Source organism: Macaca fascicularis, chromosome 20 (genome assembly GCF_037993035.2).
Source record: "Macaca fascicularis isolate 582-1 chromosome 20, T2T-MFA8v1.1".
Classification (NCBI taxonomy): Eukaryota; Metazoa; Chordata; class Mammalia; order Primates; family Cercopithecidae; genus Macaca; species Macaca fascicularis.
The window spans coordinates 68,825,258-68,851,625 of record NC_088394.1 but is presented as its reverse complement, the minus strand read 5'-3'; the positions used below and the strand labels follow the sequence as shown (position 1 = coordinate 68,851,625).

Sequence of the window (26,368 nt, the reverse complement as noted above, 5' to 3'; positions counted from 1 at the left end):
GGATATTGGAAAAACAAAAACAAAAAACCTTTGTTCTGTAAGACAGTATAGAAAGTTAGGAGAAAGGTCTATTCCAGGATCAAGGTAAAATCTGACTTGTCACATAAGCATAAAAGAGAATGGGGGATATGGGGCACAAAGGAATGAAATAATGAGTCTACTGGGGAGCTATGTGTGAGCCCAAGACAGGAATGGGAGTTTCCAGAAGTTCACAGAGGAGTTAAGACCAGAATAAATCCAGGTAGCCAAGACCACTCAGGACCAGGCATGGAGACAGACCCCAGGGCTACCCCTCTTTTCCAAGCTGATCTGCAGATTGAGAATTTAGACCAGTTACAAATTATCTAAACTGCCCCAGGAGTTGAGAACCTTTAAATTTTAGAGCTGTGAGGAAACAAATATTATCTAATACATCTATTCTCAAGCATTTTGGTCTCAGGGCCTCTTAATACTTGGAAAGATACTGAGAATCCTATAGTGTTTTTGTTTATATGGGCTCCTCTCTATAGATACTTACCACATTGGAAATCAAAACTGACAATTTTTAAATATTTATTAATTTATTGAAAAATGACAATTATGAACATATTACATGTTGACATAAATGCTTTTATTAAAAATAACTATATTTTATCTTTTAAAAATTAAGCGGAATGATTAGCATTATTTTACATTTTTGAAAATCTAATGTCTGCCTTAATAGAAGACAGCTGGATTCTCCTTTCTGCTTCTGCGTTCAAGGTGATTTTATATCACATGACACATAGCGTCGGGAAAACCACCATACACACACACGAGAATGAAGACGGCAAACAATGTCCTGCCATGATTATGAAAATGATTTTGCACCTACAGACCTCCTGAAAGGGTCTTGAGGACCCCAGTGGTTTCTGGACCACACTTTGAAAACTATGGATCTGATAATAATTTAGGATTGCATTTTCCTGTAATGCCACGTCTTAGCAATGTGACCTTGGGTGAGCTACTTAACTTCTCTAAGCCTCAGCTTCCTCCACTGTAAAGCAGCACTAAGAACAGAAGTCTACGTTTATGGCTGTATGCGTTCCTATAATCTGGGTATCTTCATGCTCATTAAATATATAAATGGGGTAATACTTATAAATGTTTAATACAGTACTTGGCCCCTAGTAATCACTCAAGTAACAACTCTTCCTACTGTTATTGTTAATATTTGTTATTACTACATACCAAGCATTGTGCCAGGCACCGCGTGGGTCATATCACAGGGTGTAAGAGGGCTCGAGTTGCTTAACAGTAGGGGACACAGGACAAATACCTAACTATAGAACAGAACAGATTTTGTCCGAATGATACAAACCAGGAAGAGGTCACATTCATTCACTCATTCAACAAATATTAATCAATTTTCTCCAGTGTGCCAGGAACAACCGGGAGGAACAGGCCAAGGTTTCAGAGCCTCAGGAATGAGAAACAGCAGGAGGTGAGCCGGTAAGTGAGGGATGGGCTGGGCGTGGCCAGATCAGATAAGGCTTTGTAGGCCCATGTAATTGAGGATATAAGGAAATGTTTTATGAGAAGGCTGCATCTGAGTTACAACTTCAGAAGAGGCAGGATTCGAGATAAAGTTGATGCACACTTTCTTTTATGCGCTTTCAACAAATATTTGAGATTTCCGCCAAGTCTGCTGCACAAAGGATCGCTACTACCAAAGAAGATATTTTTGCATTTAAGGGTTTTTATCACATAAGAAATACATGTGCACTTTTAAAAATTAGAAAATACAGGAGTGACCAGCCTGGGCAAACATAGCAAGACTACTACATCTCTCCAAAAAAAAAAAGGGGGGGGGGGGGCACGTGTTTCTTCTAGAATCTTCTTTCCAGTGGTGGTGCACACCTGTAGGCTCAGCTACTTGGGAGGCTGAGGCAAGAAAATCACATGAGCCCAGAAGTTCAAGGTTGCAGTGAGCTATGACAACACCACTGCACTACAGCCTGGGCAACAGAGCACGACCCTACCCCCTCGCCCCCTAAAAAATACAAGTGAGCAAAAATAAGAAAATAAAAACATTCTTCTGGCATGGGTTGTGCGTGAGACCCCAGGACTATCCACCTACAGAATTCAGCCCTAAGCCTGGGGGACCAGTGGTTTGTCTGCAAGGAGCTAGAAGTAGCTGGAAAAGCCGGCCTGCCTGCCAGGGTAAGCCTCCGCCTCGCCCCGTAACCAAATTGTGCTCACGTTCCTTGAGTCCTCACTGCCCGATTGACCATTAGAGAAGTTGGAAGGAAAACGCCTCGTGCCAAGAGAAAGCGCAGCCCAGGGTTCAGAAGCCCCCTCCCAGCGCCGCAGTGGGGCTCTGCCAGCTCTCCAGGGAGGCGCTGGGTAGAGGATGTGGCCAGAAAGGCAGATGTCCTCTAAGGGTGAAAATAAAGTTCCTGGGCGAGGAAATGTGAGAAAAGGACAAAGAGGAATAAAGAAGAGGGTGCATCAGCGTGTGAAACGCAACAAGGCGCACAGCGCATGTGCACTGTGTAGAGCACAGGGGCTGCGGGGAGGTGTTGGGAGAGATCACGCCCTGGTAAGGTGCCAGGGAGGCTGCGGAGATCGCGTGGGAGCCCCTGAGGTGAAGCCGGGAAAGCGACCCCACAACGACCCCCTGATGGCTGCGGGAGGACTGAGAAGCCTCCTTCCCCAACATCTTAAAGAAAAAAATTAATCCAAGAGGTACTGGTTTTAGGTGCTGCCTCTTTTACCTTTTGCTTAGATTTTGGAAGAGTTTAAAATTTTCCTCTTTGCCTTTAGATTCTCTCCCCTTGTATCCGACATTAATTAAGCACCTACTGTGTACTAGATGCTGGTACTAGGAGCACAAAAGGGAAGACCCCTATTAAACGCATGTGCATCATTACAGAGGTTTGCACAATTTACTTTGGGGGGCAGGAAGAAAGAACTGGCACGGGGAGAAGGGAAGGTTACGCAGGAAAGGCATGTCTGAACAGGGTTTAGAAGGCTGAATTTTTGGCAGGTGGCATAAGAGTCAGGTGGGAAAGAGAACATTCTAGAAGAAACAGCAGGTCTTAGAGAGGCATGGAGTATGAAAAGACACGCTTCTGTGACTAACATAACAAAATAATTTGGACAAAGTTATTTATCCTTCCTAACTCTAAGTTCCTCTTGAATAAAAAGAAATAGTGACAGCAATATAGCAACGTGTCCAATCAGTGGATTATAAAACACACTTCAAAGGCAAAATAATATCCTCACACCCAAAAGGTAAATGCTATAATAACTCGGGTGAACTGTGTTCTTGGAAAAGGAGCTTAGAACAGTTTATCCCAATGTTGATTCTAGTTTTGGCTTCATGGAGTCTCATTCATTCTTACTTCTGACCTCTACCCCTGACTATAATTATTTTTTCAAGGAACTAGACCAACAGGACCCAAGGGAGAGTATCAAAGGCACAACAAAGGAAAATGAGGACAACCTAATACCCGGAAAAAAAACAAGTAATTCATGGACTCACAATAGGCCACAAACTAGATGACTGTCAGGAAGAGAAGAGCAAACCTTATGATCTTAAAATGATTTCTTGTTCATTTGCATCCTCGCATCAATCTAGACTTTAAGAGATACGTGATTTTTAAATAAATGGGTACATCTGCATAATAGTATTTTGGCATTAAATTATTTGATATGACGTTCAACATGTTTCTGCAAAAACCATTCCACCATACTGCTAGAATCTAGCAGCTAGATTGACCCAACGCTTCATTATGTCATTCCCTTGCTCAAAGGTTGAAAGCAACCAGATGCGGTGGCTTACACCTATAATCCCAACACTTTAGGAGGCCAAGACGTGAAGATCACTTGAGCCCAGGAGTTCAAAACCAGCCTGGGCAACAGAGTGAGACTTTGTCTCTACAAAAAATAAAAACACATAGTCCCAGCTATTTGGGAGGTTGAGGTGGGAGGATCGCTTGAGCTCGGGCGGTCAAGGTGACAGTGAACTGTGATTGCACCACTGCACTCCAGCCTGTATAACAGAATGAGACTGTCTTAAAAATGAAAAATAAAGGCCAGGCGCGGTGGCCCACATGAACCAAGAGCTTTGGAGATTGAAGTGCTTTCACATCTTTATGTGATGCATATGCCCTGAAGCTATTAACCTTTCTGCAGTTTCATGTTTTGTTTTGTTTTCTTTTCCAGCCAGGTGCAGTGGCTCACACCTGTAGTCCCAGCACTTTGAGAGGCCAAGGTGGGCAGATCACTTGAGGTCAGGAGTTTGAGACGAGCCTGGGCATCATGGCAAAACCTTGTTTCTATTAAAAATACAAAAATTAGGCCGGGCACGGTGGCTCATGCCTGTAATCCCAGCACTTTGGGAGGCCAAAGTGGGTGGATCACCTGAGGTCAGGAGTTCAAGACCAGCCTGACCAATATGGTGAAACCCAGTCTCTACTAAAAATAGAAAAATTAGCCAGGCATAGGGACAGGCGCCTGTAGTCCCAGCTACTCAGGAGGCTGAGACAGGAGAATTGCTTGAACCCGGGAAGCGGAGGTTGCAGTGAGCGAAGATCACGCCACTGCACTCCAACCTGGATGACAGAGCAAGACTCCATCTCAAAAAAAAAAAAAAAGAAAAACAGCTGGGCATGGTGGTACATGCCTGTAATCCCAGTTACTCGAGAGGCTGAGGCACGAGAATTGCTTGAACCCAGGAGGCAGAGAGAGGTTGCAGTGACCTGAGATCATGCCGTTGCACTCCAGCCTGGGTGACAGAGTGAGACTGTCTCAAAAAGAAAAAAAAAAAAAAGTTTCCTTTTTTAAGGTTGAACAAAGGCTCATTCATTCCTTCCTTTCCCAGACTTTCACCAAGCGCCTTCTATGGGTCAAGCATTGTGCTGAGTGCTAGATATACACAGACAAGAGGTGATATACACAGATAAAAGGTGATTCTCTTCCAACATGAGTTGGGAAGACAGACATGGCTAAGGCTTGTGACACAGCTATGCTGAAGGGACTCTGCAACAATTATCTAAGGCTACCAGAATGCAGAGTAACAACCAGCCATGAAACTTCAGTGGTATACAATAAAAATCTCATTTCTCATGCATCTAGGGTGGTCGCTTAGGAGGTTCTGCTGATTTGGCTTGGGTTCACTGAAGTGTCTGGTGGTTAGCTGCCATTGGCTGATCTAGGATGGCCTCAGCTAGGACAACTGTGGTAATTTGGATGTGCTTCCCATGCTTTTCACCCAGCAGGCATGATCTCATGGCAGTGACTTAGACACAAGAGCAAGAACACATCCAACTGCATAAGTTACTTTTAAGCCTCTGCTTAAAAACATCCCAACAGGCCAGACGTGGTAGCTCATGCCTGTAATCTCAGCACTTTGGGAGGCCTAGGCAGGCGGATCACTTGAGGTCAGGAGTTTAAGACCAGCCTGTCCAACTTAGTGAAACCCTGTCTGTACTAAAAATACAAAAATTAGCCGGGCGTGGTGGCACATGCCTATAATCCCAGCTACTAGGGAGGCTGAGGCAGGAGAATTGTTTGAACCCTGGAGGCGGAGGTTGCAGTGAGCCGAGATCGCACCATTGCACTCCAGCCTGGGTAAAGAAGCAAGACTTCATCTAAAAAAAAAAAAATCCCAACCATCAAAGCGAGTGGCATAGCTGAGACTCCAGGCAGAGTTATACATCATAGGGCATAGATAAAAAGATGGGAGAATGGAGGTCATCATGGCAATCTGCCACACACAGACCAGGGCGCCTAACTCAGCCTAGGGACATAAGGAACGGTTTCCCAGAGAAGGTGATGCTGACTTGAGTTGAATCTTGAAAGAGAAGATGCAAGTTAGCCAGGCCATAAAGGAGAGAGGGCGCTTTAAGCAGAGCAACCCACATGAACCAAGAGCTTTGGAGATTGAAGTGCTTTCACATCTTTACTTTATGTGATGCATACGCCCTGCAGCTATTAACCTTTCTGCAGTTTCCTGTCTGGAATGTAGATGTGAGCCCTAGATGTGCACAGCTGTCTCCTGGCCATGAGGCAATAAGCATGAAGTTGATGGTCCGTAGAAATAAGTCACCCGATGGTATTCTTGAGCCACTGTATCCGCCCCAACTGTATGACTACATGACTTCATGTCACACAGGTCAACACCCAGGAACTCCTGTGATATCCCCTGGAGAACTACCTACTCCCTCAGTGCTCCATGATCTATCTCCTCTTTCTCCCTCAAAACTCTTTTTTTTTTTTTCTCTGAGACTGAGTTTCACTCTTGTTGCCCAGGCTAGAGTTCAATGGCGTGACCTCGGCTCACCACAGCTTCCGCCTCCCAGGTTCAAGCAATTCTCCTGCCTCAGTTTCCTGAGTAGCTGGGATTACAGGCATGCACCACCACACCCGGCTAATTTTGTATTTTTAGTAGAGATGGGGTTTCTCCATGTTGGTCAGGCTGGTCTCGAACTCCCGACCTCAGGTGATCCACCCGCCTTGGCCTCCTAAAGTGCTGGGATTATAGGCATGAGCCACTGTGCCTGGCCCAAAACTCTTGTTTCTTCAACCAAGCTGACTCCAGATGCTTTGCATTGTTTGGAGAAGTGGTAATGTGGTTTCTCAATGTCTAGAGTTTCAACAACACCTCTACCCTGGCCTCCACATCACCATTGCCAAGAGTAAAGAGGGAGCACCCTAGCCTCTCCCGGCAGGTTCTTCACACTGCCCTTCCCCAAGTTTTCAGTTTGGCCACCACTATCTTCCTGGAGGCCATCATTATCTGTTATTATTTCCTTTATTCTGATTTATGCCAGTCACACAAGTAGCCCAGGATCCTTTGCATTTCATCCCAAATCCCAAATGGCTCCAAACATCTCATTTTCTAACCCCATTTCCCACCCTCCCCATCCCCTGACACCCTCAATAATTCATTGTTGGGATCCACAAAATCCATCTTTTCTCAAAGTCTCTTCATTTCCTCTTCACTTTCTTGCTCTAAAGGAAACTAGGTCTCCTTTGAAGACACTGCTTTCTCTGCAGTCCTCTCAGATGGTGTCTGTTTCTCTCTTACACTCCACAGTGGAATAGGTGTTCTTGTTCTTCATTGCTGCTTCCAGATTATTCTGGCTCCCTCCTTCTTAAACCTTTCCAGCTTTGACTCTGATATTAACCAGACTATACTGCCCTCATTACAGTCATATGACCCCTGCCACTCTCCAACTCTCCTCCTGGGACAATTCTACGTGAACTCAATATCCTTAGAGATGATACTTTCAAAGCCCTGATGTCTCAAATCCTTGACCTCCTCACTCCCACGCAACTTGCCCTCCAACTTAGCTCAGCTATAAACTTTCTGTCCTTCTTTCTCCTCTTAACCAGCTTAGAGTCCATGGTTCATTATTATAATTATGCCCTTGAATATCCCCTAGGCTCCTTTGCCTCTCTAATACTTCATTGTACTTTTCCAGAAACGCGGAGGTCTCACTCAAATCTAACTCTCCACCTATCCCCACACAAGAAGTAGTAGCCGAACTTGGTTGGAAAAACTACACACCTCTGCTATCTGCTTTCACTTTAAGTTTATGACCACTGGCCTTCAGCTTCACTCGTCTATCTTACTTCATTACCCTAGCACAGTCACTGACGTATTCTCATAGATTGCCATTCCATATCTTCCTCTCTCTCTTCAAGCTTCCGTAACTCCTTCCCCATCCTCAGACTCAGCTGACAACCTTATCCCCTCACTCACTAGGAAAATAAAAGCAATAAAAAGGGAATTTCTACAAATTCCCAGCACATCATCTACCCACCTACCTGCAACCTCCATTCCCCGAGTTAAAGTTATTCTCCTGCCTCAGCCTCCTGAGTAGCTGGGATTACAGGTGTATGCCACCATGCCCAGCTAACTTTTGTATTTTTAGTAGAGACGCAGTTTCGCCATGTTGGCCAGGCTGGTCTCGAACTCCCGACCTCAGGTGATCTGCCCTCCTCGGCCTCCCAAAGTGCTAGGATTACAGGCGTGAGCCACCACACCCGGCCGAGAGACACCAACTCTTAAAAGGTGCCTAACTAAGCATCTCGAGGAATTTGTACTGTGTCTCTAATGAGCTCCCTTGCACCATTTTCATCAGGGAAATGCTGGGGATCCAATCCATCCTAGGAAAGATCACTCTAGCTGCAGGGTAGAGTGGGAAGGCTGGAGGGGGTAAGATTGGAGATATGAGAAAAAGTGAGAGGCTGTTGGCAGAAATTCAAGCAACAAACAAAAAATGGAAAGGCAGACCGAAGACAGTGGCTGTTGACATAAAAAGAAGGAGGGCAAATTTGACAGCTATTTAAAGGCTATTTTACCTTTAGACAGACATTGGTGATCAATGTGATACATGAGGTGACAGTCCACCGGAAGACACACTGATAGTCTCCCCAGATTTCCTCTCCAGAAACTCCTTGACTAAATCATCACGGGTCACCTGAAGCCGTCTCTGACAGTTTTTGGAAGACCAGAGATAGAATTTCAGGAGACTGATTCCAGATAAAGCCACAATTATGCAGCAATGTTATGTTCCTGAACCATTAAAGACATACAAGGGATGCCTGAACTTTACTAGGAACTCCTGGCTCATTATTTCCTATTTTCCTATCCTCTCTTCTTTACAAAGGAGCAACAAGAAAGCAAGAACCAGTGAAAAACTTAAAACTGTGTTCATTTTTCTGCTAATCTTGATCTATTCTAGTCCAATTTATTCTCCCACTGTTGAAATAAATATTTCTAACACAGATAAGGGACATCCTATTGCTGGCGGATTTCCTACACAGATGTCCACCACCAGGGCCCAGTTCAAGGAAGCAAGTTCTACTGAAAGCAATTACCCATTTGATAATAGGATTTACAGCAACCAAGATTTCCTTCCTGGCTTGCAGACACTTCTTCCAAAGGTGCTGGCTCCCTATGATGCTAAGATCCAGCCTCTACAGCCTTCAGAAACTTAGCCAAACTACAAAGCCCTCCAGAATCTATTCTCTAAACTCAGCCACTTAGCCAGTGACCTACTCAGGCCTGACACTGGCTTTGGTAAGCAAAACAGGGCTGGTGACCAACGTAGGGAGTGACATGTTCCTCAACCGTTTCAGGCCCGGATATCTGCATTGCAGGCTGATGCTCAGAGTAAAAAAATGAGGAATGCTAGAGCCCCTACATGAAAAGAAACTCAAGGAAGCATCACTGTCCTTTTAGTGTCAATAGGGACAGAAAAGATATGTGGGTAAGTGTGGAAGTGAAGAAACTGCATTCTCATTTGGAGTGATGGTCAGGGTAAGGTAGCAGAAGTAGGTAGTATAATCAGCAGAAAGATCCTTTTGACCCCTGAGAAAATCAGAGTCTAGGTCAGTAGCTGACCCCAGGCCTCTTCACCACTCAGGTGGGTCCCCAGACAGTAAAGATGGTAAACTTCCAAGGGCAAAGATGAGAACAGCCACTCTGCTGAATAGTGGTCCCCAGGAGATAACTGTCTAAATCACTTCAAGTACACACAGCCTTTTGTAGGGATTTTAAACTTGGGATTCCTTGGCATTGCATATGATTTTGTGTTTGTAAATGAGCAACTGTACATTTTTCTACTATGAGCAACTGTACATTTTTCTACAGAGGTCTATATCTGTTATCAGATTTTGGAAACTCAAAAAGAAAAAGATTAGATCTCTTACTTGACTGCATGATCCAATATGGTAGCACTAGGCACGTTTCAGGTGGGCAGTGGCTACTGTATAGTGCAGATATGGAACATTTCCATCATCACAGAGACTGCTATTGGACAGTGCTGCCTTAGAGACGTGGACTGCAGGACTTCCACAGGAAGGCCTGGATATCAGACACCAACATTCAAATTTCTTCCCAGTGCTGTGGAATGTGGTAGGCCCTTGGAAGTCCAGTATCTGAATATGCTGGTCACCACCGTATACTAGTGACCAGATGATGCCTTTCTTTGGCTGATGGTATTCTACCAGCATGAATTCCTAGCAAGGGAAAGATGGCAGGTGATCTGAATTACTTGGGGTTATGGTGTATTTGAGTGACCTCACTGTATTTAGGAAGGCTCTGAAAAAACATGAAAAGAACGTTAGAAAGGGCTGGGGTAAAACTACAGGAGTCCCCCTTTATCCACGGTTTTGCTTCCCAGTTTTAGCTACTCATCATCAACCACGATTTGAAAATATTAAATGGAAAAATTCCAGAAATAAACTTCATGTATTACATACTATTCTGAGTATGCGTGATAAAGCCTTGTGCCAACTCGCTCTGTCGTGCCAGCACCTGAATCATCTCTTTGTCCATAAAAGCAAAACTACCAACTGCCCAGTTCCAGCGCTTCCAGTTACACCTCTGCCCAAAGTCCTTCATTGGAGGAAGAGAAATTTCTCTTCTCTCTGCCAGAGAGAAACAGGAAGGGAGGAAGAGCCACACAATTGAAATCAATTCAAGGCAAGCACCACAGGTTCTTGTCATTCGTGCTTAGTGGACTCAGCTGATGGAAATCGGCAACGATCATCCCCGAGCTCACACATCCCTGCCTGCTCTCTCTCTTCCAAGGTCTGGAAAAGGAACTGGCAGCTGAGTTGTGCGGGGGTGGGGAGGCATTATTATTCGATAATAACAACCACTTTTTAACTCTTATATTGTCATAATATTGTGTTAGGAGCTTCATGCATTAATCCTAACATTCACAACAATACTGTAAGATAGATATTGTTACCCTTATTTAACACTGATAATATTCTAGGGCTCAAAGAGGTGGTATGACTTGCCCAGCAAGATCTTGGACTTGAAAGTCTGAGGCTTCCATTCTCCACCACAATTCACGTTCATTCATGGGCATCCATTGTTTCAGACTCATGACAACTGTGTAAAGTAGCACAGAGTAGATATGTGATTGGCCAAGGGCACACAGCAAGGGAGAAGTTGTAATCTTTAATAACTTCTTTTTTTCTTAAATGGGATTTTTTTTCTCCTGTACCACCAAGCCAGTACATCTACGTCCTCCCAGAAAATATTTATTACCTCTTGTAGAAAGGGTGAAGATATTGAATACGACACAGAGGCTGAGAAATGTTACCTCCCTAGACCCAGAGTGGAGTGAGCAGGCAGGTGCAATGCAAGAAATAACTTTCACATTTTCTCCTCGGAGATAAGGTCTAGGAATCAGGTTTGAGATTTTGTAGCCTGTCCGGTTGTAAGTGTCAAGAAATTTCCCTATCAGCCTCATCTACTAGCTCTCCCTGGGTCTCTCTCCCTCTTTCTTTCCCTTTTTTCCCCCCCCTCCCTACTCTCCCCCAAGGGAGTTGACCTTCACAGTTGCCTTTCAGGAGTCAACATTCCAGGATGCCTCCAGTCTGGGGGAAAATGCTTCCTCCTTTGCTTCTCCCAGCCCACCTCAAGCAGTCTCCCCACCCCTCGGGTCTCACCAGTGTTAAAGCTGTTACTTTCACAGCTTCCTGGGAGCGAGTGCTTTCTCAAGCCCATCTTGCAAGGTGGGTCCTTTTTTGTTTTTGGCAGAAGGGAGAGGACAGTGAAATGTGCTCTGAGTAGGGACGGTTATGCAAAAGCAAGTAGGAGGAGGAAGCCAAGAGGGGAGTTGGTGAGTCAGAGGAGAAAAGCGCACGGCCGGGCTAGCAGTGAGCCTCTCAAAAGCAGCAGGGAAGCCCAAGCCACAAGGTAAGGAGAGAATTTCTGTGTATGACTCCAATGCAGAGCCATTATCCCAGAGCTGCTTGAGCAAGAGTAACAGATAACCTCTGGCAGCTAAGCTGGAGATTACAGTGGCGAAGGCGGTTTGCGTAGAGGGGATAAATCAGATCACCTGGGGAATTTTCTGGGCAAACTAAAACACAAGCTGCTCACCAGCAGCCCCGAGCCCCACCAGCTCTATCCCTAAATGGGTCCAAAAGAGCCCAGAAAGCAGGTCAGGCTGTTCTGATGTATATTTTGTAGATGCTCCCCTGGTGCAACAAACTAGTTCAGATCCCGGCTTTGGAGCTCACATTTCTGTACTTCCCGCAGCTTCTCCTCTGTTTTCTGCTGGGGAGTGGAAGGCAGGAGGTGTAAGGAACTGTAGGTTTTCTCTAGCTCAGGTGAGGGATAGTGTGACCATTGAAAACTCTCAGCCCTGGGACCCCCAAAACCTGGGTTCTGATCCAGAAAGGGCTATTATCCCGGATGAGCCAATTAAAATTTAATTTATTCTGAAAAATGAGGAAATGGCTCATCACTGTCTAAAATATCTAACTGGATCATTATCATAATTGCAGCTAAAAGGGCTTTAAAAATGTGGAACACCATGCCCATGTGCAATATGATTAAGTTATGGTGCCAGCATATCAGCTAAGGTAGAAGATACGTCTATCTTGCATGGCCTTGGACAAGTTTGAAACTTCTAATTGGAACTGAAATACTTTTCTATGTGTAAAATAAATGTAATATTGTCGATGAAGAGTCAGACTCTGTGACATATTTGAAGAGATTTATTCTGAGCCAAATATGAGTGACCATGGCCCGTGACACAGCCCTCAGGAGGTCCTGAGAACATGTATCCAAGGTGGTCAGGGTGCAGCTTGGTTTTATACACTTTAGGGAGACATGAGACTTCAATCAAATACATTTAAGAAATACATCTGGCCAGGTGCGGTGGCTCGCACCTATAATCCCAGCACTTTGGGAAGCTGAGGCAGGTGGATCACCTGAGGCCGGGAGTTCAAGACTAGCCTGGCCAACAGGGCGAAACCCCGTCTGTACGAAAAATACCAAAAAAAATTAGCCGGGCATGGTAGCAGTCACCTGTACTGCCAGCTACTCGGGAGGTGGAGGCAGGAGAATCGCTTGAACCCGGGAGGTGGAGTCCACAGTGAGCTGAGATCCTGCCATTACACTCTAGCCTGGGCAACAAGAGCAAAACTCCATCTCAAAAAAAAAAAAAGAAAGAAAGAAAAAAAGTATGGGTGGGAGGTTCCAGCTTATAGGTAGATTTAAAATTTTTCTAGTTGACAGTTGGTTGAGTTTATCTAAGGACCTGAGATCAATAGAAAGGAATATCTGGGTTAAGATAACGGATTGTGGAGACCCAAGTTCTTATTTGCAGAGGAAACCTTCAGGTAGTAGGCTTCAGAGAGAATAGGCTGTAAAATGTTTCTTATCAGACTTAAGGTCTGTGTTGGTGTTAATGCTGGAGAGGTATAATGAGGCATGTCAGACCCCCACTTCTTGTCATGGCCTGAAACAGTCTCTCAAGTTAAATTTTAAAAAGAACCCTGGCTGAGCACAGTGGCTCACGGGTGTAATCCCAGCACTATTAGGAGACTGGGGCAGTGGATCACTTGAGGTCAGGAGTTCGAGACCTGCCTGGCCAACATGGTGAAACCCCGTCTCTACTAAAAATACAAAAAATTAGCCAGGCATGGGATTACATGGGCACGTGCCTATAATCCCAATTACTCGGGAGGCTGAGGCAGGAGAATCGCTTGAACCTGGGGAGTCGAGGTTGCAGTGAGCCGAGATCATGCCACTGCACTCCAGCCTGGACAACAGAGCAAGAATCCATGTCAGAAAAAAAAAAAGTCCTGGCTGAGGAGGAAGTCCTTTCAGATGGTTGGGGGAACTTAGAATTTTATTTTTGGTTTATAGTATCTTGCTCAATCTTCCTCTCTGGGTCTCATATAGTAAAAAAAAAACACTGCACAATATATGTTCACTTGTCATTTGTTGATAGATGTTCCTTGAGCACCTACTATGTGCCATGCACTGTCCTTGGCACTAGTGGCACAGCCCTGGCGGGACCCAGGTCCAATCCTCCTGACACTGTCTAGGGAGAGTTTGTTATATGGACACCCTTTACCCAGGTGCCTATATCCAGAGGTTTCCCAGGTCTTCAGGCTATTCGTGAGGATGCCAGTTTCCCCAGTCCAACCCCATTCCCTCTCTCTTTGCTCAAGGTATCTTCTGCTGTATCTAATTTCTACTTGTAAGGGGCATAATTTCATGGGAAGTGTAAATTAGGAATGTATCCAGTGACTGGAATCCAGACTTCTTAAATTAATATCTGTCTGGTTTCCTGCCCCGCCTCAGAATTTCCCATTTTGTCTCTACAAAGCTACATGGTACCGATTTGGGGGACATCTATAATTCAGCTCTCTCTAATCAGCTGCTGCTTGAGGTCACCCATCCGGCACCTTCGTGGTTCCTGTGCCAAACATAGATTCTCCCTTCTCACCACCTCTTTGGTGGTGTTTTCAAGATCCTGAGGTTCTCTTGACTCCTCAGAAATGGCTGTCCTTTGTGTTTTAAGATGATACCGCTCACCCATCATTGGGGCAACATGTTTTTAAATTAATTTTTTGGGGTGGTGATGATGGAATGTGCTGAGGTTGGGTTTTGTTTTGTTTTTGTTTTTTGTTTTGCTTTGTTTTTTGCTTTTGCTTTGTCAGCCTAGTAACTGAGCTGATTCCAGCAAGGTAGCCTGTCACCCAGCAATGCGGTTTTTATATTTTAAATGTTTTCTAAAACTAATTTTCATACAGGGAGAGAAAAATAATTTCCCTCCTGGTTTTAATTAATGCTTGGTATAGTAACTGTTTTTTGGACTGAGGGTTACTGTGCCATATTGCATCCAACCCACGCCTCTGACTTTATTAGTAGCTTGGTCCAAGTAACTGAGACGGCATGGGTTATGTGCTCACTGCTCCATTCAATTGCCTAAATTTTAGTCAGTGATGCTGAAGAGTGTCCTGTGTGCATTTCAGAAACGGATACTTACGTTTCATTCTCTTAAAGGAGCTCCTTTGGTTTTCTGCTTTCTAGCAATTGCTGTGTGGCTTTTTTTTTTTTTTTTTTTTTTTTTTTTTGATACGGAGTTTCGCTCTGTCGCCCAGGCTAGAGTGCAGTGGCGCGATCTTGATCAGGAGATTGAGCCCATGCTCATCTATTTACTCACTTACTCATTTATTTAGCAAGTGTTTAATAAGCCGAGCCCTGATCATTTGTAGAACTGTTATTTACCTGTAAGATAAGATACAGCCTTTCCCTTAAGCTATAGCGGCCCAGAGAAAAGAGAGGCACTCATACAGCCTTTTATTGTCAAGATGGAAGGCTGCTAACAGAAGGTCTGGGAAACAAATTAATCTCAAGAGGGGGCCGGTTGCGGTGGTTCACACCTGTGGTCCCGGGACTTTGGCAGGCCCAGGCGGGAGGATCACCTGAGATCAGGAGTTCAAGACCAGCCTGACCAACATGGCAAATCCCCGTTTCCACTAGAAATACAAAAATTAGCTGGGCATGGCTATAATCCCAGCTACTCGGGAGGCTGAGGCAGGAGAATCACTTGAACCCAGGAGGCGGAGGTTGTGGTGAGCCAAGATGGTGCCACTGCACTCCAGCCTGGGTGACAGAGCAAGACTCTGTCTAAAAAATAAAATTAAAACAAAAAAATCTCAGGAGGAAGAGACAGAATTTCTTTCAGGGAGAAGGCAGGCTGTGGTCAGATTCTTGAAGGAACAGTGGCTGTCCTGCAAAAATCTCAGGGCTTTTAAATCACAAGGCAAGTTGGGAAGAACTGAAGGTCGGGAGCCTAAGGCACTAAAACAGAGAGGAGTGATGCGAAATCAAGACTAGGCCATGAAGGACCCCAGGTGCAAAGCGTGGGGATGTTTATTTAATCCCATATACACTGGAAATTTATTGAAGGATTTTTAAGAGGGAAGTTGATAGACTTGTGCTTTAAAAAGATACTTTTGGCCAGGTGCAGTGGCTCACACCTGTAATCCCAGCACTTTGGGAGGCCAAGGCTGGAAGGTGGCTTGAGGCCAGGAGTTTGACAACAGCCTGGGCAATATAGCGAGGTCCAGTCTCTAGTGAAAAATAAAAAAATTATCTGGGTGTGATTGGACACACCTGTGATCCCAGCTACTGGGGAGGCTGAGACAGGAGGATCGAGAATCACTTGAGGCCAGGAGTTCAAGGCTGCAATGAGCTATGATCACACCACTGTACTCCATCCTGGGCGACAGAGTGAGACCCTGACTCTAAAAAAAAAGGAAAACAAAAAGATTTTGGCCCAGGCGTGGTGGCTCACACCTGTAATCCCAGCACTTTGGGAGGCTGAGGCTGGTGGATCACTTGAGGTTAGGAGTTTGAGACCAGCCTGGCCAACATGGCGAAACCTTGTCTCTACTAAAAACACAAAAATTAGCTGGGCATGGTGGCGGGCGCCTGTAATCCCAGTCACCTGGGAGGCTGAGGGACGAGAATCACTTGAACCCAGGAGGCAGAGGTTTCAGTGAGCTGAGATCACTGACAGAGTGAGACTCCATCTCAAAAAAAATAGTAATTTAAAAAAAAAATGAAAAAGGTAGTTTTGGGCAGCCGTGGGTGATGGGGAGATGCTGAGAGACAGAATAGAAAGGTCGACGTCAAAGGCCACCCTAGAGACGAACAGCTGGGAATTCTGGCAATGGGAGAGTGGGATTCGAGGACACTATTGAAGAGTCCCCTTCCATGAAGCGCCCTGACTCGCATCACCTCGCTTCTGCCCGGGCCCAGGAGCATCTGCCTCTGTTGCTCATTACAGTCTTCAGAAACGAGTTTTGCCCAAGACACATCCTAAAGTATCCCCTGGCTCTCCGGCCAGCCCATCATGTGTCGTCTAGATCCTGATGTGTCTTGAGGCTCAGTGACAAGGGATGGAACTTGCTTCACAAAAGCTACGCTTTCTAGCCAGGGCAAGTGCTCACGGAAAGAAAAATAAGTCAGAGGATTTCCACGGGAGTGCCTCAGAACCGTGGACAACTAACACCTGAGAACAACTGGGGGCAGTTAGAAGGCCCAGCTCCAGCTTGGGGAGGAAACGGGCTTCAGGCCAGCAGCAGTTGGCAGGCAAGGAGGGCCCATAGCCATCAAGCCCCCGCACAGGACTCAGAACTGGCCCCAAGTTGGATGGAGGAAGGGAGGGTGTCGCTTTGAAAGGTCTATTCTCCTAATCCCTAGGAAATGTTAGCTTTTTCCTAATTATAAGCCCTGCTTATAAAATTCTATCACCATTTCCTTATAAGTGTATACAGCTTAAGTTCTTCTCATTTTCCTCTCCTTTTGGTTTTGCTCCATTGCTTCCCATTTTTGTTCCAAACTTTTTCTCGTACTCACATTGCCCTTAGGAGAAGTCTCTTGCTAAAGTCACCTCTTCAGTCTTTGCGGGGAGGAAGGACATCCTTGGACCATGATCAATAATAGCCTAGTTTCTAATCATTTTCCTCTTGCACTCAAGTTTTAAGAACTAGGAGCACATCCTAGCTGGTTCTGTTCTTTTTTTTTTTTTTTTCTTTGAGATGGAGTCTTGCTCTGTAACCCATGTTGAAGTGCAGTGGTACGATCTTGGCTCACTGCAAGCTCTGCCTCCCTGGTTCATGCCATTCTCCTGCCTCAGCCTCCTGAGTAGCTGGGACTACAGGTGCCCGCCACCACACCTAGCTAATTTTTTGGATGTTTAGTAGAGACAGGGTTTCACTGTGTTAGCCAGGATAGTCTCGATCTCCTGACCTCATAATCTACCCACCTAGGCCTCCCAAAGTGCTGGGATTACAGATGTGAGCCACCACGCCCAGCCTAGCCGGTCCTGTTCTAATCTACAGGGCTAAGACTACAGGGCAGGAATTACCACTCATTGACATTTTCCTGGCATATAGCAAGTGATTTTCAGGCATGAAGGTGAGATGATCCTCATTGGATCTTTTTGGCACATCCAGAGGAAAAGCACTGTTATTATGAATGCAAGAAAAGGGGTTTTTCTGCTATTGCCACCCAAGGTTTGGCTTGAGTCATTTCATACTTCCCAGAAGGTTCAGGGGACTTCCAAGGAAAACCCACGAACTGGCAAGGCATGCTCTCCCTTCAGGAAGAAAGCTATAAGGGCCAAGAGTCTCCTTTGTGGCTGCCCAGTTTCTCTCCTAAAATCCACTCTCGCAGGTCTCTGGAGCCCTGGACATAGATAATAGTTTCTGATCAGTATGAAGGCTGCCTTCATACATGTGTGATCTTACATACATGTGTGATGGTGTGTGAACATAAAGGTCATCACTGAAGCATTTGAAATGGCAAAAGACTGGAAACAACTTGTAAGCCCATCAATGAGGAAACTGATTAAATAAACTGTGGTTAATCCATATAATACTTCTTCGAAGCAACAAGGAACGAGGAACTGCTTTACAAGCTGCCCTGGAATGCTCCCTAAGACATATTGACAACTAAAAATGAAGGGCAGCACAGAACAGATAACTTGAATTTTTTTTTTTTTTACATTTTAAAGAGGAAAAAAATTAAGAACACATACACATTTGAATGTTCTTGTGTACACATAAAGCAACTGAAAAGACACATTAAAAATGAACTTAGGCCAGACACAGTGGCTCACACCTGTATAATCCCAGCACTTTGGAAGGCCGAGGCAGGCAGACCACTTGAGGTCAGGAGTTCGAGACCAGCCTGGTTAACATGGCAAAACCTCGTTTCTACTAAAAATACGAAAATTAGCTGGGCGTGGTGGTGTGTGCCTGTGGTCCCACCTACTTATGAGGCTGAGGCAGGAGAATCGCTTGAACCCAGGAGGCGGAGGTTTCAGCAAACCGAGATCACACCACAGCACTCCAGCCTGGGCAACAGAGCAAGTCTCTGTCTCAAAAAAAAAAAAAAAAAAACAACAACAACAAACAAACTTAGTTGCTATCTGGGGCAAGATGAGAAATGGGCAGGTGAGGTCAGGTGCTGGAAGTAGACGTTTCACTGTACACTGATGACAAAACACCAGCTAGCAGATAAATAGCAGCTGTCAGTACGTAAAGAAGAGAGGACTGATTTGTCAGCTAGTAAAATTCTTAGGTTTTCTTTCCTCTGGAAAAATACTATGACCCCTTTAAAGATATGTCACTACCCATGTTGACAAATAGCTCTAGAAGTTCCTAATTTCTGACTACAGGCCTCTCTCACAGGCACAAGTGCTTCTCATAAGATTTCCCCTCCTGGCTGGGCGCGGTGGCTCACGCCTGTAATCCCAGCACTTTGGGAGGCTGAGGCGGGCGGATCACAAGGTCAGGAGATCAAGACCATCCTGGTCAACATGGTGAAACCCCGTCTCTACTAACATACAAAAATTAGCCGAGCCTGGTGGCGCGAGCCTATAGTCCCAGCTACTCAGGAGGCTGAGGCAGGGGAATCACTTGAACCCGGGAGCAGCAGGTTGCAGTGAGCCAAGATCACGCCACTGCACTTCAGCCTGGCGACAGAGCAAGACCCCGTCTCAAAAAAAAAAAAGATTTCCCCTCCGCAGTGACATACGTTAAAAGCCTGGGGTGTGTCAGGCTGGGCTGCAGGCTGGCAGGCACTTTTCTCCCTCCTGCATACAGAATCTGAGAAAACACTTGCTTTAAATTCCAAGTCTGTAGATACTTTTCAAAACAATTCGAATCATGTGACTATTACCTATTAAAAACTTTTTAGGCTGAGCATGGTGGCTCATGCCTGTAATCCTAGAACTTTGGGAGGCTGAGGCAGGAATATTGTTTGAGGCCAAGGATTCAAGATCAGCCTGAGCAACATTTTTATTTTTTTCTTTTTTGAGACAGAGTTTTGCTCTTGTTGCCCAGGCTGGAGTACAATGGCACAATCTGGGCTCACTGCAATCTCCGCCTTTCGGATTCAAGTGATTCTCCTACCTCAGCCTCCCAAGTAGCTGGGATTACAGGCACCAGCCACCATGTCCAGCTAATTTTTGTATTTTTAGCAGAGACAGGGTTTCACCATGTTGGCCAGGTTGGTCTTGGAACTCCTGACCTCATGTGATCCACCTGCCTCGGCCTCCAAAAGTGTTGGGACTACAGGTATGAGCCACTGTGCTCAGCCATGAGCAACATTTCAAGACCTCATCTCTGCCAAAAATAAATAAATAAATAAATAAATAAATAAAAACTTTTTAAAAAAATGGTATAAGACCTGCCACCACAAAAATAGCTGACCCCCAAACCCAGCCCCAGTTACCATCTGGAAATCTAGCCTCTATTTTTTACTAAAGCCAGAAGGGAGAATTTCTTGTGTATATGGTGATATACAAATGAATGCCTTACTACTACTATGAATATTTTACTATGTGCAATAGCTATTCTCTCTCCCAATAGTTATTTATGTCAGAAGGTCACCCAGAATGACAAAGTCATGTGGGAAGGAGGTTAAAATCTCCCTTGGAATAACATTCTAGCATAGCACTGGGAACCGCGGTCCTTTCACACAAAGCAAGCCCTGATGGCAAAATGTTGCCTTCAGTCAGTATGAGACTTCGTACGAATCACAAAGTGAGACTCCTTTCTCTAGATATTTACTGTCTATCAACAGGAAAACCATCTTAATATACTTATTTTTTTTTTGTTTTGTTTTATTTGTGGGTTTTTTTGGAGATGGAGTCTCAGCCTTTCACCCAGGCTGGAGTGCAGTGGCGTGATCTCAGCTCACTGCAACCTCTGTCTCCCAGGTTCAAACGATTCTCCTGCCTCAGCCTCTCAAGTAGCTGGGACTATAGGTATGCGCCAACACACCCAGCTAATTTTTGTATTTTTGGTAGAGACAGGGTTTTGCCATGTTGGCCAGGCTGGTCTCAAACTCCTGACCTCAAGTGATCTGCCCAGCTCAGTTTCCCAAAGTGCTGGGATTACAGGCATGAGCCACTGCGCCTAGCCTTAATATATTTATTTTGTTGGACCAAGATACTTTACTGTCACCTACAAAAAAACATTTTGAAAATAAATATCTAAATTCTTGATGGGATGGCACTCCCTAGGGTTGTGTGATACACGCTTGCCCAACTCTACTGAGCTGCCCTGAGTAGGCTGTCCCACGTAATCAAGCATGCCTCAAGCAGCAATGTGGGAGTCATGGGTCACAAGTATCACCGGTGAGAGTGACACAGCTCTGAGATCTGTGGCACTTAGGTTGGCTTGCCATGCTTTCTTAGAGTTGGCAGGTAAGGAGACTCTAATAGCTCAAATAACCTTAATTCAGCTCAAATAGAGTCAGACAGTTTATTACCTACACAGATACAAGGTCAACATTGGATCAACTCCCCATGGCCTTGGTCCCACGGGATGACACCAAATCAGAAGGATTTGCTATCTAGGGCAGGGTGAGAAATGGGCACGTGAGGTCAGGTGCTGGAAGTAGACTTTTCACTGCACACTGATGGCAGAACACCAGCTAGCAGATAAATAGGTGACAGGCACCATAAGCACCTGGCTCTGCCTTTGAGGAGACAATTCCAACTAAAGCCAAGCAGTTGTACAGCCTGCAGCCCTATCCTTTGAGGGACTGGAGTGGAAAGTCCTGTGCTTAATTGCAGTGAGGGAGGGAGATGAGACACAGTCTTGGCTGCAGTCTCCCTTATGATGGAGGGATGAGTAAGCAGTGGCCTCGAGGCAGTTCTCCACTAGGTGGCTTATCTCCCTCTGTTTCTGCAGGAATCACAAGGCATTCAACCAAGACTTGAGTTAGACTGAGGTGAAGCCTCCCCTCCATGGCCTGTCTGAAGACATCCTTGTCGGCAGGGCACCATGATGGAGCCATTTCCTTATGTTGATTAAATATGGCTCAGTTCAGATATTTTTGGTAAACCAATGGGCAAGGCGGCTTGGTTTAGAAAGACCAGGAAGGAGGAATTAAAGACCCTGAAGGAGAATGTATCAACACACTAAGTGTAAAGGACAGGAAATGATGTGGAGAGGAATTGGCGCCACTGTTGGCAGGAATCCTCTGGCTTCCCATGTTGCTCCTTGGTGGAGGGTCAGAGAGCAGGCGGCTTTGGCCAGAAGGGGAATAGAAGGCAAACAGTAAAACAGCAGCCCAACTCCACCCTTTCTATTTGTTCCTTAAAGGTCTGCCACTTCAGCACAATGCTACTGCCTAAAAAAATGAAGCTCCTGCTATTTCTGGTTTTCCAGATGGCCATCTTGGCTCTATTCTTCTATATGAACAGCCACAACATCAGCTCCCTGTCTATGAAGGCACAGCCCAAGCGCATGCACGTGCACGTGCTGGTTCTGTCTTCCTGGCGCTCTGGCTCCTCTTTTGTGGGGCAGCTTTTTGGGCAGCACCCAGATGTCTTCTACCTGATGGAGCCTGCCTGGCATGTGTGGATGACCTTCAAGCAGAGCACCGCCTGGACGCTTCACATGGCGGTGCGGGATCTGATACGGGCCGTGTTCTTGTGTGACATGAGCGTCTTTGATGCCTACATGGAACCTGGTCCCCGGAGACAGTCCAGCCTCTTCCAGTGGGAGAACAGCCGGGCCCTGTGTTCTGCACCTGCCTGTGACATCATCCCACGAGAAGAAATCATCCCCCAGGCTCACTGCAGGCTCCTGTGCAGTCAACAGCCCTTTGAGGTGGTGGAGAAGGCCTGCCACTCCTACAGCCACGTGGTGCTCAAGGAGGTGCGCTTCTTCAACCTGCAGTCCCTCTACCCGCTGCTGAAAGACCCTTCCCTCAACCTGCACATCGTGCACCTGGTCCGGGACCCCCGGGCCGTGTTCCGTTCCCGAGAACGCACAAAGGGAGATCTCATGATTGACAGTCGCATTGTGATGGGGCAGCATGAGCACAAACTCAAGGAGGAGGACCAACCCTACTATGTGATGCAGGTCATCTGCCAAAGCCACCTGGAGATCTACAAGACCATCCAGTCCTTGCCCAAGGCCCTGCAGGAACGCTACCTGCTCGTGCGCTATGAGGACCTGGTCCGAGCCCCTGTGGCCCAGACTTCCCGAATGTATGAATTCGTGGGGTTGGAATTCTTGCCCCATCTTCAGACCTGGGTGCATAACATCACCCGAGGCAAGGGCATGGGTGACCACGCCTTCCAAACAAATGCCAGGGATGCCCTAAATGTCTCCCAGGCTTGGCGCTGGTCTTTGCCCTATGAAAAGGTTTCTCGACTTCAGAAAGCCTGTGGCGATGCCATGAATTTGCTGGGCTACCGCCACGTCAGATCTGAACAAGAACAGAGAAACCTGTTGCTGGATCTTCTGTCTACATGGACTGTCCCTGAGCAAAACCACTAAGAGGGTTGAGAAGGCTTTGCCTCCACCTGGTGTCAGCCTCAGTCACTTTCTCTGAATGATTCTGAGCCTTGCCTACATCTCTGAGCCTTAACTACATGTCTGTGGGTATCACACTGAGTGTGAGTTATGCCCACACATGCTCAAGCAGAAGGATTTTTGTGTCCATGCTTGTGTCTAGAAAACAGACTCGGGAACCTTATGTGAGCAGCATATCCCACCAGTGAAACAGGGTATTGCTCTTCTTCTTTTCTTGATCTTCCTGTCTGGGCAGACTTCAGAGACTTTGTGGCCTGGAGCCCTATTAAGCATGACACGGTATCAGTGGAATTGATCCATAAACCTCCCTGTCCACATCTTGCCCAATGGGGAATGGATCTTTCACCAAAGAGCTCACCAGCATTTTCCACAGAGATGCAAATTCTGAGCCCTCGGAGTTCCCAGTGGATTCAAGGAAGGAAGTGGGAACAAGGTTGGATGCCTACTTGTGAGCTTGATCATCACAGCTATCGGTAATCAGAAATATGAAACAAAATCTCTGCACAAAAGAGCAAGCTCTTAAGTTCACAGGGTGCCTGGGCTGCATTTGAATATCACTTCCCCTCTGCATTTTCCTATCACATAGGAGACTTTGACCTGTGAAGCTGCCATCTGTTAATACTAAAATTCCAAAATAAGATTGTTTAGAATGTCCCTTTTTATGCTTGTTAATTATTAGCAGTAAATGTTCATTCTTATGGGATCCTAAGCTAAGAATAGATGTAATCATCTTTATTGGTTTTTTTAAACACCTTTGCTATTATCTATCACCCATTTATATGGAAAATTGCTAAGATAATGTTTGGTTTCAGATGATGAACTAAGTCTATGCCCTCTCAAGAACTGGTGGAAAAGAGACAATCAGCAGCTAAGCCCTTTCTTTCTTGTGTGAGGTATAAGTTGTGATAATGCCATATGTGTCACCTAGGGTCTGGGCAGAGAGTTTTTTTACTCTGATCCCTCAGCCAGAGGACCTCAGTTCTAGTATGACTGGTGCTATTTAGCTCCTCCTGGCCACTTCTCCCAATAAGAAAAGTTGTTACTACCAATCTTGGCAGGAGCCCCCAGATCTAGTTTTACAATAGAATCTCACCTGTTAAAAAATGCAGATTACCAGGCACTGCCTCAAATCTGCTAGAATCAGAATCCCCCAGTATGGGGGCTGGAGTTCTGGTGACTCTTCCATGGCTAGCCTGGCACTAGCGCACCTTGCACCAGGCAGCAACACTGTTCGCCTTCTTGCTCCAAGAAAGGTGACTCTTCCACAAACGCAGAGTATGTATGCCACTTGCTCTTGACACGGGTGATGTCCGTGTGTTGGAAAGAATAGAAAGAAGCTCCCTATATGTCTGGAATTCCGTGGACCTCTGAGTCCTGACTTTTTAAATATCTCACTTTGTCCAAGTCTGAGAGATTGTGTCATTTTCTCTTTCTTTTTGTTGCCACCTTTTGACGAGCTTCATAAAGTGTCCTGGATGTCGGGTCAGAACTCTTGCACTCCATTCGGCCGAGTAGTGATTGAGCTTCTCCACTGCCTCAGATACTTCAGTAGCTACTTTTCCCAGCTGGGTCTCTTGAAGTTAATTTACATGTGGCTTTAAAGAAGCTAATTTATTCTAATGTCCAAATCTTTAAAAACTCCTAAGAGCCTAGGATCTCCCAGGCAAATGCTTGCCTCTACAAGGCAAATGTTTACCCCCTAAACAATGTCAGAGTAAAATTTCCCAGCATTAAAAATAAAACCAGAACAGCAGATGACGGTGTGAACACAGCGAAGAAGGCCAGTGAGGAAAGAGACAGTGGTAGACTCAACTACCTCTGATTTCCCTTCTGAAAGTCTGGTCTCTGTCTGAATTGTTTTAAAGTTAGCAACCTCTTTATGAGCCATCCCTATGTGATGCCTGCTTGTCCTTCTCCAAAAAGATCACCCCATCCTGATACAAGAAAAGAGACTAGCCACACAGAAGTCTCAGAGTTATTCAAGATCCACTTTAGAACAGCTTTAAATTGCCTGCATTCCAAGTCTGAGATATCCAATGAGGTCCAGAATCTAAGAGCCACACCCTTGAAGAAAATATCTGTGCTCTCTGATAGAGTAGCCACTAGCCACCAATAGTTGTTTAGATTTAAGTTAATTAAAAATAAATTTTTAGCTCCTCAGTCATACTAGCCACATTTCAAGGACCCAGTAGCCACGTGAGGCTAGTGGCTACTATATTGGGCAGCATAGATATAATGTCCACCATTGCAAAAGTTTGATTGGACAACTCTGGTCTAAATTCATTTTTATATGTGTATCATCTAATCCCTCATTCAACCTCATCCTCCTAGGCCAAAAAGTTTAAAGAATATATAATATCATGGCATTTTTATATAGCATAGAGTGCATAATATAAAATCATGCTATATAGGCTGGGTGTGGTGGCTCATGCCTATAATTCCAGCACTTTGGGAGGCCAAGGTGGGCAGATCACTTGAAGTCAGGAATTTGAGACCAGCCTGGCCAACATGGACAAACCATGTCTCTACTAAAAATACAAAAAATTAGCCAGGTGTGGTGGTGCACACCTGTAATCCCAGCTGCTCGGAATGCAGAGGCAGGAGAATTGCTTGAACCCAGGAGGCGAAGGTTGCAGTGAGCTGAGACAGCGCCTCAGCACTCTAGCCTGGGTGACAGAACGAGACTGCCTAAAAAAAAAAAAAAAAAAAAAAAAGCTATATAATCTTAAAAGCCTGACCCAGTGTTGAACAAGACTGCAGTGAACAATGGCACAGTGTCTTGTTGAAGTGTTCAGGAGGCTGGAACTGGGATTCAGTGGTGAGAGTGGCAACAATTGTGAGATATGAGGCGTCTGGGGACATGAGAACTGGTGACAAGCATACAGGATGGTGTTCTGCAAGACATCCTTCCTAATTCAGAGACATCTGTCCCATCCCCAACCCCCAACAACAGAAAGGTGTTTCCACCTCAGCCTGTCTAGCTGCATAGAGTCTGTACATGGGTTTAAACCCAGATTAGGGGTGAATTGATCAAATTTCTCAAAGCTAATTTTTAGGGTTTAGGGAATGAGCCTCTCTCAAGTCTAATGTAACCGTAACAGCCTGAATTGCCTAATTGCAATGCAGCAACAGATTTCTTTACAAAATGCCAAACTAGGCAACTCCTCCAACTCCTACTGTTTGTAATTGGGAGTCGGGGAGTGGAGGTCTCAAAATTTGT

General features: G+C 45.5%; 2 protein-coding genes across 8 annotated transcripts in view; one reads left to right on the top strand and one right to left on the bottom strand.

Moving 5' to 3' along the window:
* The window catches only part of ZNF19 (zinc finger protein 19), a 93,403-nt gene that overhangs the window by 39,308 nt on the left and 27,727 nt on the right, over positions 1 to 26,368 (bottom strand). The window lies entirely within an intron of this gene.
* Positions 11,623 to 24,890, top strand: CHST4 (carbohydrate sulfotransferase 4). The gene is made up of 2 exons (XM_005592471.5): positions 11,623 to 11,692; positions 21,928 to 24,890. The coding sequence occupies exon 2, from the start codon at positions 21,946 to 21,948 to the stop codon at positions 23,110 to 23,112; it is 1,167 nt and encodes a 388-aa protein (XP_005592528.3). The 5' UTR covers positions 11,623 to 11,692; positions 21,928 to 21,945; the 3' UTR covers positions 23,113 to 24,890.

What these genes read in the sequence shown, in the direction of transcription:
- CHST4 (XM_005592471.5), top strand. Translation starts at nt 21,946, where the DNA reads ATGCTACTGCCTAAAAAAATGAAGCTCCTGCTATTTCTGGTTTTCCAG.